The sequence below is a fragment of the Prunus persica genome, chromosome G8 (assembly GCF_000346465.2).
Source record: "Prunus persica cultivar Lovell chromosome G8, Prunus_persica_NCBIv2, whole genome shotgun sequence".
Classification (NCBI taxonomy): domain Eukaryota; kingdom Viridiplantae; phylum Streptophyta; class Magnoliopsida; order Rosales; family Rosaceae; genus Prunus; species Prunus persica.
The window spans coordinates 3002257-3022226 of record NC_034016.1 but is presented as its reverse complement, the minus strand read 5'-3'; the positions used below and the strand labels follow the sequence as shown (position 1 = coordinate 3022226).

Genomic DNA, 19970 nt, shown 5'->3' with positions numbered 1-19970 from the left:
GGTCCCATCGGCCTTTCATATATTCTTGTCAACGCCGTGTTCATGGGATCGAGTTCAAACACCTCTGGAGCATCGTAGTCATACTCATCCTCCACAATCATGTTGTGGAGGATGATGCAAGTCATGATAATACTCCGCAGCAACTCCTCGTCTAGCATCCGAGCAGCACCTCTGATAATTGCCCAACGAGCTTGCAAGATACCGAAACACCTTTCCACGTCTTTCCTGTAACCTTCTTGAAAGGAAGCAAAGCTTCTTTCCTTCTCGAATTGGGGATTCGGAATTGTTTTCACGAATGTTGTCCACCTAGGATAAATTTCGTCGCCAAGGTAGTACGCACCAGAGTATACGGTATTGTTGATTTGGTACGTGACCTGGGGGGAATGACCTCGCAATACCTCATCGAACACCGGGGATTGACCAAGGACATTGAGGTCATTCTGAGATCCGGCAACCCCGAAGAAGGCATGCCAAACCCAACAGTCGAATGAAGCTACGACCTCCAAAATTATACTTTTTTGGCCCTTTCGATTCCCGTACTCTCCTTGCCAAGCAGTAGGACAATTCTTCCACTGCCAGTGCATGCAATCAATGCTTCCAATCATGCTTGGGAAACCTCGAGCCTCTGCTTTTTGTAGCAGCCTTTGCAGGTCCCTCGACGTGGGTTTGCGAAGGTACTCCCTCGTGTACAAATTTTCCACTGTATCACAGAATCTCACCAAGCACTCTAGGATAGTTGATTTTTCCATCCTTGCAATCTCATCCACCTGCTCTGCAGATGCCCCATAAGCAAGTATCCGCAAAGCAGCTGTAAGTTTTTGCTCCGGGATAAGACCCAAAACTCCAACAGCATCATGCTTTTGAATGAAGTATGTGTCGTAATTACAAATATCATGCATGATTTTTTGAAACAAATGTGGCTCCATTCTATATCTCTCTCGAAACTTATGAGTAGGATATAACGAATTTGGGATAAAGTAATCCTCCAAGAAATTCTTACCCTGAGACTCTCTACGTCTGTCCACATTTGGGGCACGAGGAGGACGATGTTGCCTTGATTGATTAAGCATACACACCGCTGCTGCAAGCATTTGTTCCTCTTCTTCATCGGCGTCCCGATCTTCTTCAGCACGTCTACGCCGGATTTCTTCCCTTTCTTTCTGTTGCCTCTCTAACACCCTCCTCAAATTTAACATTGAGAGTAGAATGTGTTTTGTAAAATCTGAGAAATGAAGGAATAGATAAGAGATGGTGTGAGAGGTATGAGTTGATGATGTAGTTTTATAGAGGGATTCAGAAGATAGAGATGACACGTGGCACAATTTTAGAGGATGAAAATCTTATCTGAAATCTGATATTATAATTTTAAAAAAATATCTGAAAATCTTATCTGACAGAAATGACACGTGGCACAATTTTAGAGGGTGAAAATCTTATCTGAAATATGAGATTATAATTTTTTTTTTAAATATCTGAAAATCTTATCTGACATGGGACACGTGGCACAATTTTAGAGGATGAAAATGTTATCTGAAATCTGAGATTATAACTTTTTTTAATGAATATCCGAAAATTTTATTTGAAATAAGACACGTGGCAATCGAGATTCTCATCCGAAAATCTTTTCTGAAAAATAATGGACACGTGACAACCAAAAATATTATCCGAAAATTTAATTACAAAAGATTATTAAAATTAATGGTTTAAAGTATAAAAAAAATAGGAAATAAAGTACAATGAATAGTATTTGCCTTAGACTTGCCCTAGACTTAACCTTCATGGGTGGAACCACAAATGGCAAGGCTGCCACTATTCATGTGAATAGTGGCAGCCCTTGCTTGCCCTTGCCTTAGACTTAGCCCTTATGGGTGGAGTTGCTCTTATAGAGGCACCTCTGGAAGTTTGCATGGCCTATCACCCATTTTGAAACTCAATCATTGATGTCTAGTAAGCTATATATATTTATCTTTGTCATGCAACTGCTACCAAATCCCTAATTAATCGTGTTTTTAGAAATCTATCATTGTCACATTTTCATCAATCAATCAATCAATGCTTCTCTTTCTTTCGTAGATGTTCTTCTTTTCTTAAATATTTCCATGATCGAAAATAAAAATTCTATTTTAATCGAAGCATTATCTGTTAGAGTATATCTACTTTCATCAATTTGGCAAATGTGACATAATTTGTAGAACTTTCTGGTATGTAGATGTATTTCTACCTAATTAATTAATGAGAAACCATAGTCCCCAAGAAACTGCCATGCATGAGAGCCACCATTTGTAAGATACAATAAATTTGGTTTCATGTTCTAAATATCAATACTTTGCCTCCCTCGATACACTTTGCATCATTGTTCCTTTGATTTGGAGCACATAAAACTTTGGTCGGTGTCTCAAAAACGAGAAGCATGTATAATAGACATAAACTTCAATGACATAAACAAAGGTTCAAAGATGCAAGACTTATTCGATTCTGTAGAGTTTTTGTTTTCTTCTTTGTAGTTATTTTCTTTAAGTTAAAGATTTAAAGAGGAAAAAAGATGGCACGGGTTTTGTACTTCAGTGGTTAAGAACATTTAAAGTCTTAGGTTCGATTCTCCTATTTTCCAATATAAGATGAGAGAAATAAGATAGCGATGAAAAATGATCACCTGAAGAAGAAATGAGTAGGAAAACAAAGAATTAAAACTTTAAATTGTTTTTAATTTTCCATTCTATGTATTTTTCTCCCCTAACATAAGGGCTTAACCGACATTTAAACAAACATGCAGAGGGAAAGTAGCATTGAGCTCACATAACTACATTAGGTCGTGAAATATGGGAATGACATAATTAGGGGGCGTCGATACTTCACCGGCAGGCAGGCAAACCTGAAACCTGTTATTTGAAATTTGAGGGGTAGAAGTTAGAACACCGCTAACAATTTTTGAGTTTGTCAAATCAATGCATTTGAAAAAGGCTTGTGTGATTAAAAAGACATGGCGTCTCATAGTTGGACACAAAATGCTGCGCTAGGACACACGTGGAGCCTTTAGCTAATGACATGTGGTACTGCAGTTTACAGGTTTACAGAAGATATATTGGAGAAAGTCCCATGCACGTAAGGAAAGATTTCACAAGATACTCAACCTCTAAATGTGAGAGAGAGAGAGAGAGAGAGAGAGAGAGAGAGAGAGAGAGAGAGAGGAATAAACGTGGAGAGTTCAACATGTGATGGAGGGATCATGCATATCTCATGCATTTGGTTTGGCAAATTGGCATTCTTCTCCCAAATATCCTTAATTAATGCGTAGAGCTAATAGCCTTTTTGTTATAAAAAAAAGGAAAAGAAAAAAGGATAATAATGCATATATACGTATATGTAAGTGCGAAAATTATGTGAGAACACGTGTATAATCTAAGTTCATGATATATTCATCATGTGTTATCCATTAATACTATAACACATATAACATTATGTGACGGTGTCACGTCACGTTTCAAAATTTGTTACGCATTTGGTCTCCTACATGTTTTCCTCATCCACTATAAAAATTAGGCTTTTTATCACAAATTATCTTTGAGATTCATGAAACTATTAGGTTGCGTTCTGCCAACGGGGTCTAGCCCAGTAGAAAAGGACCTTGACTTGCGGATTAGAGGTCTCAAGTTCAAATTCTCATAGCATCATAGTTGTATGTGTGTGAGAAATCCTCATGCCTTGCAGTTATCTAAGAGTGATTGGTTTCCCGTCTCCATGGGTGATATCTTCTTCATTTGGACGAGCCATTGGAGGCATCTCGAGTCAGGAAAAACCTGCTCTGATACCAACTAACGCAACGAGATATAAGGGATAAGGAGATCGAATGATAACCTTACAAGTAATAATGTCGGAATCCACCAACAAACTGGAATTAATCCACCATAAAAATTGAGTAAACCTCAAATATATTGATTGAAAATAAGATGAACAAACTTCAAATACAACGCCATGAGTTAGTTTAAATAGAAAACAAAGAAACCTTAAAACCATAGGAAACTCTAGGTTCTAGAATATTCCTAAACTTAGCTAACTGGAAAATAATAAAAATCATATTAGGAAAATAATATCCTAATAGATAATTTATTCTTCAAAATATAAAATTAAACATTAAATTAAATACAAATCTTGACAGAATCATAATTGCTTCAAACTTCCTCAATCAATTAGAAAATCCCAACGCCTTTCTTCTTTTCCTAGCACAATAATTGACATTTAATTGGAAATTTCCTCTCTTGCATGATTTCCTTCCAACCTTGAGCCACTTTATTTTAATTAAATTTTCACACCATAACTGACTCATATTTCGTCCTACATCAATGAAACTATTAGGTTGCATTCTGCCAATGGGTTCTAGTACAGTGGAAAAGGGCCTTGACTTGCAGACCAGAGGTCTTAGGTTCAAATCTCCACGGCATCATAATTGTGTGTATAAGAAATCCTCATGCCCTGCAGTTTAGACTAAGGATGGCAACGGGTTGGGTAGGGGCCAAGTATGACAATACCATCTTCGTTCCCGCTCTCTATCCCCACCCCCATCCCCGAACCCATCCTCGTTAATAGGTTTCGGGAAATCCTCGTCCCCGTTGGGGGACTATCTCCCATACCCACAACATCATAATTGTGTGTATAAGAAATCCTCATGCCCTGCAGTTTAGACTAGGGATGGCAACGGGTTAGGTAGGGGCCAGGTATGACAATACCATCTCCGTTCCCACTCTCCATCCCCGCCCCCATCCTCGAACCCATCCTCGTTAATAGGTTTCGGGAAATCCCTGTCCCCGTCCTCGTTGGGGGACTATCCCTTATACCCACCCCGAATCCCCTTTTTTTTTTGCATAAAAAATATTTATCATACATTTTAACATTAAGTTTCATATTAAATTATCATTCAACACATCTAAATTAACTATAAAGCTCAACTCAACTATTCAAAATCACATCAATATGAAAATTCCAGAGAAGATTTGGAAGAATTAGGAGAGGGATGTTAACTTAGGGTTAAACATAAATATTATAATTATGTATTTATTTATTTAAATATAAACATATATATATATGTTCGGGTCGGGTTCGGGGATGAGGACGCCAATACCATCCCCTCCCTATACCCGACGGAGACCCGCCCTCAAGACAATCTAACTTTTGTTTTTAAAGTTTACCCTTATTAAATGTATTAATAAAACAAAAATATATTTAATTAATTAATTACACATAATAAATTAAGTCTCTCTGTCTTCCTCCTTCCCTGTCAAGTTCCTCCCACTTTAATCATCAACGGCCCTCTTCCCACCCCCCTACCCCACACCTAGTGTCGGATCTATTAAGGCGCAAGGAGGTGCAGCTGCACCTCCCCTTGCCCAAAAAGCCTCTATAGGCGCTACATCTTACCCCTTCGGTGAGGTTGGGTGGTGCACTCAACCTGTTCGATGAATTGCCTCAACCAAAACCAAGGTTTTTTTATATATAAAAAAATATAATAAAATAAAAATCTTAGTCAAAACGACGTAGTTTTGGACCAAAGTTAAAAATAAATAAATAAATAAAAATAAATCAGAAACTGGACTTGCACTGAACGTGGGCTTTAACAAGCTCTGATATGTGCTACTTAAAACATGATAAAAGGCTATTCAAAAAAAGGCTTTAACAAGCTTTTGTTGTTCTTCTTTTTAAACAAGGATTTAAAAAAAAGAAAAAGGAAAAGAAAACTCTTACATTGCACAACTCCTTATTTATGTGGGATTGGGAGGATAAAGGATTAACAACAATTTTGAGCAACCGTTTTTTTTAAGGAACAAACACCAATTGCACAACTCCAAAGTAAGTTTGATGCTTCTTTTTTTTTTCTTCTTCTTGAGCAAAGGCGAAATTTGTTTTTGTTTTCAATATTTTTTTTTTTCTAATTTGGCTCTCTCTGTTGTATTCATATGATTAGTAGCAAATTCGAGGATGAAGAGGTTGTGCAGTCGAGGTACAATCAATTATGATTTGATTATTTCATTAAGAATTTGATACTGATTTTCGTTAGATTAATTGATGATTTGATATTGATTTCTATATTAATTGATATATTATAGTCAATTAGTCATAATCATAACCTAAGACCCTTATTGTTTCAATTATAATGATATTTAGTTGTCAATAATTTTTATTATTATAAAGTTTTTAGCCTATCAAAATTACACCTCTGTTAAGCAATTCTTGAGTCCGCCAGTACCCACACCCACCAAACCACCCCACTCGACCACACCCTAGCCACACACCCACCGCAACCCACACGCAACTAACCCCACCAACAAACCCAGGCCTTCTTCCCTGATCCAACTTGTCTCAGCCTCTTCCCTTCTCCAACTGTCTCAGCCCAAACCCACCCCATTCTTGGTGGAGGCGCGGCGCGGCCCCATTTTTATTTCTATTACTACTGAAATAAATTCCACTATATATCGAAGGAATGTATCAGAAAATATTTTTACAATTGAACCCAATTTTTCTCTTCCGAATAATCTTTGGAATTTGGTTGAAAAAAATAGTCCTTTTGCTGTGCCACACTCACCCAATAGCAGTTAATTTATTTGGTGCAGTTTGTTTTTATGATATGAAATTTAGGATTTGGGTTTGTTTTTTTCTTCATTATATGGCATGGCAGCCTTGGCTGCATGATATGGGTGTCTCTGTTTTATTTTTTCTACATGGGTTTTGGGGTGGTGGGGTGGGGGCTTGACGCGGAAGAGGAAGAGGAAGGGAGAAAGACTTAGTTTTTTTTTTTCAATTTTTAAATAATTGTTTTTAAATTATGGAAGAAGGCGATGACATTACCCTTGTTTCTTATTGGGAAAAAAAATTACATTCAATAAGGGTAAACTTGAAAAACAAAAACTATGCATTCATGATAGGCCATATAGAATTCGATAGAAACTGATTATTCTAATCATTTAGTCTTAATACACTCATAAAGGTATAAGACCAATTAAGCCATTAACATAATTAAGATGAACAAAATAGACCCTACTAATTAAGTAACTAGCATGGCTAGAGACCCCATGCGTTATTCTTATTGATTGAAGATCTCAAATTCTTCAAGGGACCAACTTCTCCAAATTAGGAACAACTTTTACATTTATAGGATCATGAATTGAAGGTGGTGATGGTGGATTTGCCGGCGGGGATTTGACATGATCGGCTTCATCACAGTAACCCTTGAGTACATCAGTCTCTTCCGCGGTAAACCCTAGCGTGCCAAGTAAGGCAGGCCAACACTGATGCTCAATGGTCCGAATGGCTTCACAGCAGCTGTGACCCAAGTAAGTCTCACCATTTAGAAAAAACATGACAACCTCACCAGAACATGCCTGGAGTTGAAACAAAGAGTCCCAACAGTTGGAAGATTCTTCACCCAAATTCAACCTGGCTGCGAGGTTCGGGTTCGACCGAATTAGGTTAGGATTCAAAGGTCGAGCACTTGTGGCTAAGAATGGCATAGTCAAGGTTAGAACAGCTGTGAGAAGAAAGAGCTTGAAAGTTGTGTAAGCTGCCATTTTGATTTTGATTATTGTGGATGAGTAAGAGATTGATACGAATGAAGGTTTTTATATAGATGGTGAGGTGATTGTGTCATAAAATGAAAAATAAAAAACGTTACGTGCATTGGGTGGTGAAGAGGCTGCTGAGGATAACTCATAATGACTATGATCATGTGATTATTTAACGGCAGGAGAAGTGGATGAGACTCAACTCATTAACTGATGATGCATATATTATTTATAATAGAATTTGTGGGAATTAAAATGATTAAACGTAATTCCCAACCAATGATATATCAGACAAATTAATGGATAGTTTCTTGTCGAAGTGATGGTTGGTTTGCTTGCTAGCTAGTGTAGGTTTTCTTTGCTGATGTCAAAAGGATCGACCATTCATTTGCTTACTGGAAGTTGGTTATTGTATTGAATGAGACCCCTAATTGGATGATTAAATTTATGTTTTCTTTATATTTTAATTTCAATTTTCCATTGGATTATTAATTATTGAAAAAATATGCTTACCTGTTTAGAGCTAGACAACGATAATTTGTGATTGTTAGTTTGCTTTGGCACTGGTGCTTTTGCATGTCTGCCTGATTAGCTAGAGACTGGGCTTTAGCTGTGCTTAATAGGGCTGTGTTTGTTGCTTGCTGAGTTTTTAGCGTGGCTTTTCTACACTTCTTTCCCTTTTCATTTGGGATACCTATAGCTTTTGAACAATATCTCTATTATTCTATAGCTTACAATACATCTTAATGTTTTGTGATTTTGATACTCTATAGCATATGTAGTAATGTCAGTCTTCTTATAGCTCCAAAATTTCTCCTAATAACAACTCAAAAGAAAATGATAGCTCCAAAATGTTTCCCTAGCGTGAAAATGTCATCCTCTTCCACTGTTGTGAAAATTTGAGTACATTCTTATGACTAGATTGAATTCATGAATCATGTGGTACTTCTTAACTCCAATTTTCCAAATACTTTACAATGAAAAAGTCACTATAATTTTATTCAAGATACAACTAGCACTGCCAAATTCTACTCAACTTATTGTGATGTTAATGAACCTCTCATGAATTCCATTCTGTTGCATAATTTGAAACTGAGATGCTAAATAAGAGAAGACTACATAATTGAATAATAGATTGCACAAACTATCAAAGATATGATCAATGAAACAGACAAGGGAGGAGTTCCGACAAAGCAATTGATCGGTTTTAGATCAGATCAATGCCAATGTTTACGCATCTGATTGAGAATTCTTGTTGGCTTATTTCATCCTACACACAACAGAATATAGCAGTTTAAATAGTCACATAAGTTGTGTCAATAAGAACCAGGCAGGTCTAATGAACCTGTAGATTTTGAGGTGAAAATTTCATGCGAACCTGGCCAATAAGCATGCAAATACTTTCGATCATTTTGAGTTGCACATTAGCAGTGTGCCCAGTATCGGCCATGGCATTAGGAACCCAAATTTCAGTTGACTACAGGACACAAATGGCTGGCTTCAATAGCAGTAGTCTTGTAATTATGTACTTGAATGCAGAAACAAACAAAAAAAAGTTACAGTGTGTCCTGTTTATTTGCATCATAAATCTTGAATATACATACTTTTGCAATGGAAAAAAAAGTAGCAAGATAAATTGTTCTCGTTTCCTACTTAATATCATTGAAACGTGTTGGAAGAGATATCATTGAAACAAACAAAACAAACAACCATTCACTCTATCTTAAGATAGATGAGATCATGGAAGACATATACTTGATTGCTGAAAGTAACTACTTAATGATTTGCAGTATGTTAACAGATACTTTGCTCAAGTGCTATATAATATGCAGCAACATGAGTTAATTAACCTGATTAATTAGTGCTCTGCAGTAGTTAACAAAGAAATGTTCTTTCTCAGATGCATAAAGCTCATGTTACCAACCAAGATGACAAATGTACATGAGAGAGAGAGAGAGAGACACAGAGAGAGAGAGAGAGAGCAGAGGAATTATCATCGAAGATATGAATCTAATGATAAATGTATGGCTAGAAAAGAAAATGCAGGGAGACAGATGGTGGTGACTTACTAATAATATCCATTGTGAGAGCAGTGTTATTGGCCCTTAAAGTATTGAGGTGCAGATATTTGAGGAGGAGGAGTTTTTAACGAAGGTAGCAAAATTTTAGCTCCTTTTTTAAGAATAACAGTTTTTATTAAACTTTTCAACAATATCGAAAAATAAGAGGGGGCAAGACCTAAGTTGGAAATCAAAAGTCCTATGCACCCCCTGCTGTAGTTGAATATTTTCATAAAAAGTGCAGTTGTTAAAAAGAGGGGAGAAAATCTTTACAAGTTGAGAGAAATTCAGAAATGCTCCTAAAACAAAACAAGGAATAGAGCCAAATAAAAAAAACAGTGGGAGAACCAAATAAAGGAGCAATAGGGGAAAAACAAAACTTAGAGCAATATAAGGCCAAAAGAATGAAGCAAAATTAGCGGAACAAACAATAGTACATCAAATCCAAAAAAAAAAAAAAAATGAAAACTAGAATCAGCAAGAGCAGCAACTCACATTGAAATACAGCAGCTGTGATGCCTCTTTCTTTTTCTGGGCCGAGCTTCGTCAACAACATCATTTAATTCATCTTGGTCTGCCTCTTCGGAAAGAGCATAGGTATTGCGGAAGAGAGATTTTTGGTGAGAGCTACCACTTCCACTGGGACTAGCCTCCTAGTCATCGTGGCAATGTTGACCTTGTGCATCAGCTGAATTGGTAGGATAAATAGTAGTGCTCTTGATGATGGATTTGTTCATCATGATTTGGTTGAGTTGTTCCACATCTTGCTCGTGCACCAAACAAAACCCACACCTCTTCACACAAGATTTTTTGTCTCCCCACATTATGTCTTGAGAATAATCAGTTGTGAACAAAACCTTTATCTGACCGTATATCTTCTCAAATTGTTTATGAGATAAAAAAATTACCCAAAGGTGATCTGACACAACATCGCCTATTTTAAAAGATCTTGAAAATCTATGTGTCGACTTTTCTTGTGAGAAAGAGGTAATTCGAAAACAAAGAAATTCAGAAAGATCAGCCGGAACTTCAAACACAACACATAAAGCAATTCCCATCCACGTGGTAGGTAGCTCCACAGTTAGGGAATCTCCCAAACTTTGATTACTGAACCACTCTGGAATTTTCCTTCCAGGAGTTAAAATTTCGAATCTGTCAAGATATATACGAGGGAATACCTGTACCATATACATAGATATATACGAGGTTAGTAAGTTGTAATTATTATTACAGCAAACATTAAAAGACAGACAAACAGACAGACAGAGAGAGAACCCGAGTCTGAAGCTGAAGCTGAAGCTGAAGGTATCGCTGTAGCATTTTCAGTATTATACTATCGCAGCCTTCATTGTCAACCAATACAAAGCAATTGGCACATTTAAAACGACAAAAATGTATTTCGTAGTGTATATCCACTAATGAGAAATTTGACGAAAGATGTGGTAACATTTTTAGGGAAGTGCAATTGGCTATATTTATATCCACCAATGAGATAAGCTTAGAAAGATCTGGCAATTGTTCAAGACTTTGGCACCCATTCACCCAAAATAACGTAAGCTTAGAAAGACATCCAACGCTTGCAGGAAGGCTAACAAAATTGTTTCCACTAAGCCTTAATTCTTTTAAAGAGGACAAGCAACCAATATCACTAGGAAGATCCCCTTCACAAACACCACAATTACTCAGATCCAAATACTTCAAAGAGAATAAACCATCAAGCGAAGCCAACACAAAAGCCTTTCTTCCATTTAAGAGCGGGAGGCCCCACCAAAACCTTGATTTATTAGGCTGTGATCCACTTCTTCCACCCAAAGATAGACTCATCAGTTTTTTCAAACCAACAATGGAGCGTGGCAGCTGTCTTATAGAAGTTTCATACAATTGAAGCTCTGTAAGAGACTCCATCTCCCCCATGTTCTCTGGGAGTTTGTCAATTTTTGAGCATCCACTCACCTCGAGCTCTGTAAGAGACTTCAAATTACAAATTTCACTCGGAAGTCCCGTGAGATTTTTGCAATCTTCTAGAAGCAGAATAGTAAGGTCAACCAGACATCCTATTGATGAAGATAATTTCTCAATGGAAGTCCCACTTAAAAGAAGAAATGACAAATTTTTCATTTGCCCTGAAAATTCTGGAATCTTTTTCAATTTTGAGCAAAAACCAAGATTCAAGGATTCAAGACATTTGAGATCTACAATTGACGGGTGAATCTCAACCAAATTCTTACAAAATTGAAAATCCAACAACTCAAGATTCGGAACGCCACTGAAATCTGGGGTTGTGGTCAAGTTTTCAGAGCCAACAAGCTTCATTTTTTTCAAGTTAGGCAAGTCCTGTACAATTCATAACAATGGTAGAATAGATAATTAGCTCAGATTTATTTTAACTTTTAAAACAAAATATTTAAAATAAAATAAAATAACTAATTTCTAGAATGGCATATGGTCACTACTCTTACCTTTCTTCCATCCCAAAGCCGAACAAGTTTGCTATTACACATCTCAAGTGCAATAAGGAAATTCGGTTGAAAACCTGATGGGAGAAATTTGGAAGGATACAGACTCCATTTGATACTTCTCAAGGAATTAGGAAGAATTCTAGGGCTTGAAGAAATGATCACATTGTCAAATTCAAGAATTTTCAGGTTACACATCTTAGAGAAGGCTTCACAATTCCAATCTCCCATTTCAAGTCTCGCCATTCCTAAGGCAATGCCTTTAATTTTGTTTGTTGCCTATAATTAAGAATAGTAAAGGAAAAAATTAATTGCACATTTAAGTCAAATTTCACGATAAAAATAAATCATATTTCTTTCAAAACTTGGTATTTTCTACATAATTCTTACCGTATTGTTTATGAATACATGAGAGATATCATCACAATTGCACAATCGACTTCGTCTACCAGGCTCTTCAGAACACTCCCGACGAACAATTTCCAATGCCATTTCTTGTATCAAATCATGCATTTCAACATTCCTATGTGATATAGTTAAGAGTGATTTCTGAACGAGATCATTTATCCCAACACAACCACATAGGCCACAACTGTCTAGTATTTCAATTACTTCCTCCTTGTCCTTCCCCTTATGAAAAAATGCAACATCAAGAAATATATCCTTGTTCATCTCGTCTAGTCTATCATAACTTATTTTGAGCAAATCAATAATTTCTGATTTAGGAATTTTCTGGAGCTTATCCAATTCACTTCTCCATTCATCTTGATCTCTCTTATACACTAAGCATCCCAAAAGTTTAAGAGCTAGTGGAAGGCCTTTGGCATAACTTACAAAACCCTTAGATAATTCCAAGAAACCTTCCTCAGGCTCATTTTTTTTGAAGGCGTTCAAACTAAAGAGCACAAGAGCATCATCATTACCTAATGCCTCTACCTTACATGATATATGTATATCATGTTTAACTAGCAACCGTTTATCTCTAGTTGTAATAATGATTATACTCCCCTTACCAAACCAATCTTTTTCACCAGCCAACTTTTCAAGTTGGCTTGATTCACTCACATCATCAAGAATGAGAAGAACCTTTTTATTATACAAGCAATTCTTAATGACAGAGGTTCCCCACTGTTCATCCCAAACTTGAGTAAATTGATCCTTTAAGATTGGGGAAAGAAGTTGTCTTTGTAGATTAACAAGATCACCACGTTGAGAAACCTCTCTAACATTAGCAAGAAAGCTGTTAACTTCATAATGGATAGAAATGCGATCATAAACTAGCTTAGCAATGGTTGTTTTGCCAATTCCGCCCATCCCCCATATCCCTACAAAGCGAACATCATCCGTAGGATGAGCTAAAAGCAAATCTACTTGCTCACGTATGAACTTCATTCCCACCAACTCTGTGGAACCTAACAATTTGAATCTGTGATGCACTTTCTCCCACACCCATTCAACAATATTTTCAATAAGCTTTCTTTCACACCTACAAGTTCGGAAATGTAAAACGATAATGAAGTCTAAAATATAAGATATACATATAACAAGATATGAAGTTACATCAAATGCAAGGCCGGCCTTGGGCCTGGGCTACGGCCATGGGCCTCCGATTTTTGGGGCCCCAAATTTTTTTAAAAATATTATAGGAGCCCAAACTTAAAAATAAAAATAAAAATAAACACATATTCCTATTTCCCGCTTCCAAAGCGATCTTTCCTATTTCCAACACACTACCTCTTTTCTCATAAAAAACTTTTCAGCATCCAAAAGCGCTCTTCAATATATTATTTCCAGTTTTTCTCTCGTCCCTCTTTTATCTTTGCCTTTGAATTGATCTATCTATCCAAAGAAAGATTTGTAGATTTCTTTCTTCTACACTACACGATTTCTGTACAGAAGAAGACTCTGAAAGATTATCTGAGTAAGGATGAGGTTCGTCAATAATAACCCTATATTTGAATTCTGTCCATTATCTTTATACATATTTTCTTTTTTATTGAATTGTATGTTTTTAGGATTTGAATTCTTTAGGATGAGGTCGTCGATTATACAAATTTAAATTCTTTATACATATCTTTATACATATTTTTTATATCATTGCAGATGTGCAATATAGATCAATTGAAGTTAAAGCTTTGCAAGATTGAAGCTTTTTATACAACTTAAGCATAAACCAGGTTGTATTGCTTTTTTTTGTTGCTTAAATTTAGTTTTTTTCCTTTGCTGGTTGTGTTTGGTTGCTTTGCTGGTTGTTTTTGGTTTAAGGTTTAGGTTGTGTTTGGTGTGGTGTGTTTATTTTGTTCATTTGTTGTCTGTCACTTTCTAGATTTAAGAGTTAATACAGTAAAAGAATGATTAGGAAATATGAATATGGAAGTCAAAAAATAAATAAAATGAAAAAAATAGAAAAAATGATTCAAACTCAAAGAAGAACTCTTGATAAGTTTTTTAAAACTAGTTCTTCAATTGAAGATCCATCTAATGAATTAGTTAATGAATCACAACAACCAATTAGTCAGGAATAAGAAATGATAGGAAATGAAGAGGTTGATGCCCTAATTGAGAATGAAAATAATCAAGAAAAAATGAGAGAGAATGCTTTGAATATCTATGATCCAATAATTTGGGATAACATTGATAACAAAACAAAGGATATTTTAGTAGAAAAGGGTCCTGTAAGAGAAAGTAATCTCAAGTGTCCTGTGAATGGGCTCTCTAGGCATTTTACATACTCTTATTATACAAGAAAGTTATCAAATGGGGAGGGTCAAGATAGAAAATGGCTAGTGTACTCAAAATATGTGGACAAAGTATATTGTTTTTGTTGTAAGTTGTTTAAATCTGTGAAAATGAAAAGTTTGTTGGCAAATGAAGGGCTTAATGATTGGAAACGTTTAAGTGAGAGGCTTAAACAACATGAAACTAGTAGTGAGCATATTAATAACATGAGAACTTGGATTGACATGCAAATTAGATTGAAAAAGAATGAAACAATTGAAAAAGAGCTACAAGTGCAAATTAAAAAAGAGAAGGAACATTGGAAATTGATTTTAGTAAGAATAATTTCTGTTGTGAGATGTCTTGCTAAAAGAAATTTAGCTTTTCGTGGAGAGAATGATAAAATTTACCAAGATAACAATGGTAACTTTTTGGGGCTGCTTGAATTAATTGCGGAATTTGATTTGGTATTGCAAGAGCATTTTAGACGTAATCAAAATAATAAGATTCATTATCACTATCTTAGTCATAAAATTCAAAATGAGTTTATTGGTATGTTAGGCTCCAAGGTTAGAAGTGCTATAATTGAAGAAATCAAAGAGGCAAAATATTTTTCTGTAATACTTGATTGTACTCTGGATGTAAGTAACCATGAGCAATTGACTTTAATAATTCGATGTGTAGATGTGTCAAATGCTCCCATAAAGATACAAGAATATTTTTTAGAGTTCTTAAAAGTGGATAATACATATGGATGTGGGCTTTTTAATGAGTTACAAGTTGTATTAAAGTGTCTTGAACTTGATATTAATAATGTAAGGGGCCAAGGTTATGATAATGGAGCTAACATGAAGGGGGAAAACAATGGTGTGCAAACAAGGTTTCTAAAAATAAATCCTAGGGCATTTTATATGCCATGTGCTTGTCATTCTCTTAATTTAACTGTTTGTGATATGGCAAACTCTTGTGTTAAAGTTGTGTCATTTTTTGGTGTTGTGCAACGCATGTATACTCTATTTGCTAGTTCTACAAAGAGGTGGAAAAATTTTCAAGATCATGTCCATGGATTAACTCTTAAACCATTGTCAACAACAAGATAGGAAAGTCATATTAATAGTGTTAAAGCCATAATAACCGAAACTGATGATATAAGAGAAGCTCTGTTTGAATTGTCTAGGGTTAGTGAAGATGCAAAAACAAAGAGTGAAGCTAAATATTTAGCTACACATGCACTTGAAATTTTTGAATTTTTGTTGGGCATGAGTATATGGCATAACATTTTGAAAAAAAATTGACTTGGTTAGCCAAAAATTGCAATCTGGAGATGTGCAAATTGATGTTGCAATAAAACACTTGAAGGGGCTGGTCTCTTATTTTGTAGACTATAGGGAAAATGGGTTCAAATTGGCCCTACTTTCTGCTAAAGAGATTGCATCAAAGATGGAAATTGACCCTGTATTTCCTAAAAAACGTCAAAGTCAAAGAAAAAACCAATTTGATGAAAATGACCATAAAGAGACATTTCAATCTGCTGAAGAATCTTTTAGGGTTAATTATTTTCTTGTTGTAGTTGATGCTGCAATTTCTTCTTTGAGGAGTAGGTTTGAACAATTAGAAATATTTGAAGGCATTTTTGGTTTTTTGTTTGATCCTAAGAATTTATTTCAAATGAATTATATTATATTGCGTGAATGTTGTATAAATCTTGAAGCTGCTTTAACACATGATAATGAATCTGATATTGATGCTGATGATTTGTTTTCTGAATTGGAAGTGTTACAAATTTATTTACCGAAAGAGACAAAGACAGCCATTGAAGTTCTTGAGTTTGTAAAAGTTGTGGATTGTTTTCCAAATGTCTCAATTGCTTATAGAATTATATTGACTCTGCCAGTAACTGTGGCATCTGCAGAAAGAAGTTTTTCAAAATTGAAATTGATAAAATCTTATTTGCGATCAACTATGTCACAAGAAAGGTTAAATGGATTGGCAATCTTATGTATTGAAAAGAATATGTTGGAAAATATTGATTTTGAAGAGGTTATTGATGATTTTGCTTCTCAAAATGCTAGAAGATCAAGAATTTTTTCAGTGATTATTTGTATTTTTAATGTTACTGCTTTTGTTTTTTGATTTGTAGATGATAGAGTGGAAGTCAAAGTTGCTATTTGTGTACAATTGAGCCACTTGAGAACTAAGCCCTATTGAAGAGCCACTAAGCCACTTGAGATCTTTTGTTTTGTTTTGTTGAATTGAAGTTAAATATGATTTTTGTTGTTTATGGATCATGTACTTCTGGTTTTTTGTTGTTGTTAGTTGAATGAAATTATTCTATTTAAGCAGGCTATTTATGGATCATGTACTTTTGGTTTTTTTTTTTGGTTAGTTGAATGAAATTATTCTATTTAAGCAGGCTTAGTCGTTTTATGGGACTTTCCCATAAAAAGAAAAATGAATGAGCAAATTAAAAATAAAACATATATACTAAGGGCTCATTTAATTTTTGGCCATGAGCCACCAAAATGTCAGGGCCGGCACTGATCAAATGGCTTGCGAAAAAACTTACTCATTCTTTGAATCAAACCCAGATAAATTGGCCACTTCAGTTAAAGCAGCTCTCCAGCTCTTCACCCTTTCTCTGTCTTCCCTAAACCTTTCCTCATGCTCAGCGAATGCGCATGCAAAACTACCGGTTTGTTTTCGTATGTCGGAAGGATCCACATGATAAAACACTGGCAGAACAGTGCTCTTGGATTTCATGCATTGGAGAATCTTTGTAAGCTCATCCAAGCACCAGGAAGAAGACGCATAATTTGGGGAGAGAACAACGATTGCAAGCCTTGATTCTTCGATTGCATTGAAGAGCTCTGAAGAAATAGGTGTCCCTCTTTCAAGCTTAGGATCGTCCTTGAATGTTTTAATGCCCCTGAGCAGCAATTCGTGGTATAAATGGGATACAAAGCTAAGTCGAGTGTCCTCACCCCTGAAACTCAAAAACACATCGTGGTTCGGTTGAGGAGCATACTGATCAGGTGAAGGAAGAAAGGCAGAGTCTCTTTTGGTGCTCAATGCCATTAGGCAATCTGCTGCTGCTGAAAACACTCAATGAAAATAAGCCTTTTGCTAACAGAGGAATGATCAACATATAAAGTAAACATTAGAAGGAACAAAACTACGAATTTCAACATTTAAAACAAAAATATAATGCCATCTAAAACAGAAATGTGGACGAAGCAAGCCAACAAGTTTAGCTTAGTGTTACCTCAACACCAAAAAAATTACAGAGCCAGAGAATTTGTAAGACCAGCAAGCCGGCCTGAAACTCACAAAATATACTTCTTCTCAAGATTAGCCAAGAAATCAACAAGAAGAAACAAAGCCGGCAGCCTCAGAAATGGGAGTCATTTATCTTTTTTATTTTTTTAAGGAAGAGGGAGGAAGAACCCCATAAAAGAGGGCAACATGATTCTTTTGCTTTTCAATGAGTTCTTTCTTTTGATTGGATCAGGCGAGTTTTTATTTTATTTTATTTGGATGGTTGCTTTCTTGGTAAAACTGTGGTGAGATTTAATTCAAGGAAATATGCAGGTAATTACTTGATATTTCCCTCACTATAATAACGAAATTTGGTTAAGGGGTCAAGGATTTTCTTTTTACATATATTTTCATACTCCTACAACTTATCAATGAGAAAAAAATAACTAGTTAATTCTAAAAATTAATCGAGGAAATTTTTTTGAGTACAAGCGCAACACAAAAGTTTTTATGTAATTAGAACAATTTGAGCAAACAATAGACTCAAAATGGCTTTGCTTTCAAGATCTTGTCCTTTGCAAGCACATCAGTATTTTAATTGAAGTTTATGCACACTAGTATTTTTATTGGAGGACAATATTCAATCCATCTTGGCATCCCTTTCTGAAACAATGCGCAAATGTCTCACCCACTTGACATATTGCGATATTAACAATGTTTTGTGTTACATTTGTCAAAGTTTCAGCTTTGAATATTTCATTGCTGAATGTAACTGCTTAATGATTTGCAATATGTTAACAATGGAAGCCCAAGTCTTCGGTCAATGAGTGATTTCATTTGAAGAGGAACGAGAGCATCATTTCATTTTCGGACGAGTTCTTTTGCCTTTCAATCTGTGCATTTTATTTTAGGCTTATTATCACAAAACGTACCTGACGTTTGCGAAACTATCACATTGTATTCTTAAAGTTTTTTTGTATCACTCATGGTCCCTAACGTTAACATGGGTGCTCTCAAATGGTCCTTCTGTTAAAAAAAACTATTAAGTCCAAGAATATAATCGTCAAATCAATTCAAAATTATAAAATATATATAAATTTCTCTCTCCCCTCTTTCTTTTCTGTTTCCTTTCCTTATCTCTTCTCTCACTCTTTCTTTTTTTCTTCTTTCTTCCTCTCCTCGAGTTCAGTCTTCTCTCTCCTCTTTCTTTTTTATTTCCTTCCATTCTCTTAACCAATAAAACGAACCTGCATATTAACTTTCAAGACATCAAGAGGCGTGATTGCAAGATGGGTAGTGCCAGCACTGAGCATTCCACCAACAGTGCAGAGCCCATAATATTCAAGTGAAAATTCCTCACACAACCTCCCTTCAACCCTTCTCATGAACTTTCCTTGTTCCCAAACTCTCTCACTTCCAATCTCAAATAATTACATTCCTACAAGCTCTAGGCCCAAGTGGACCAAAACCCATTTAATAGATTCTTCTGTCAGAGCAGCGTCAAATAGTGAGAGAGAAAGAGAGAGAGAGAGAAAGAAGAAAAAAAGAAAGACAGATAGAGAGAGAGAAGAGTGCATTCGGGGAGAGTAAGAAGAAGAAGAAGAAAAGTAAGAGAAAGAAGAAGAAGAAAGAAAAAGAGAAGGGAAGGAAATAAAAGAGAAAGAGGAGAGAGAAGACTGAACTCGGGGAGAAGAAGAAAGAAGAAAAAAAAGAAAAAGAGAGAGAGAGAGAGAGAGAGAATGAAATGAAAGGAAACAGAAAAGAAAGAGGAGAGAGAAAAATTATATATATTTTATAATTTTAAATTAATTTGACAATTATATCCCTGGACTTAACAGTTTTTTTTTTTTAACAAAAGGATCATTTGAGAGCATCCATATTAATGTTAGGGACCATGAGTAATACAAAAAAACTTTAAAGATGCAATGTGA

General features: G+C 35.6%; 2 protein-coding genes across 4 annotated transcripts; both read right to left on the bottom strand.

The window, feature by feature from the left end:
* Positions 7034-7647, bottom strand: LOC18768160 (egg cell-secreted protein 1.1). Its single transcript, XM_007200697.2, has one exon. The coding sequence runs from the start codon at positions 7554-7556 to the stop codon at positions 7098-7100; it is 459 nt and encodes a 152-aa protein (XP_007200759.2). The 5' UTR covers positions 7557-7647; the 3' UTR covers positions 7034-7097.
* LOC18769001 (TMV resistance protein N) lies at positions 8671-18486 on the bottom strand. Of its 3 annotated transcripts, none has more exons than XM_020570629.1 (8): positions 18047-18486; positions 17351-17876; positions 12457-13552; positions 12070-12345; positions 10886-11944; positions 10106-10788; positions 8929-9078; positions 8671-8820 (listed from the first exon to the last, which is right to left on the bottom strand). In XM_020570629.1, the coding sequence occupies exons 2-6, from the start codon at positions 17857-17859 to the stop codon at positions 10264-10266; spliced, it is 3465 nt and encodes a 1154-aa protein (XP_020426218.1). In that variant the 5' UTR covers positions 17860-17876; positions 18047-18486; the 3' UTR covers positions 8671-8820; positions 8929-9078; positions 10106-10263. The 3 variants fall into 3 exon arrangements, with proteins under 3 accessions (XP_020426218.1, XP_020426219.1, XP_020426220.1); XM_020570630.1 differs by having other exon boundaries at positions 17351-17873; XM_020570631.1 differs by having other exon boundaries at positions 8929-9027; positions 17351-18486.

Coding starts and splice junctions, on each gene's coding strand:
- LOC18768160 (XM_007200697.2), bottom strand. CDS start 7,556: ATGGCAGCTTACACAACTTTCAAGCTCTTTCTTCTCACAGCTGTTCTA.
- LOC18769001 (XM_020570631.1), bottom strand. CDS start 17,859: ATGGCATTGAGCACCAAAAGAGACTCTGCCTTTCTTCCTTCACCTGAT. Junction 12,346..12,456: donor ATGTATTCATAAACAATACG/GTAAGAATTATG, acceptor TCTTAATTATAG/GCAACAAACAAAATTAAAGG. Junction 10,789..10,885: donor AGCTTCAGCTTCAGACTCGG/GTTCTCTCTCTG, acceptor TATATGGTACAG/GTATTCCCTCGTATATATCT.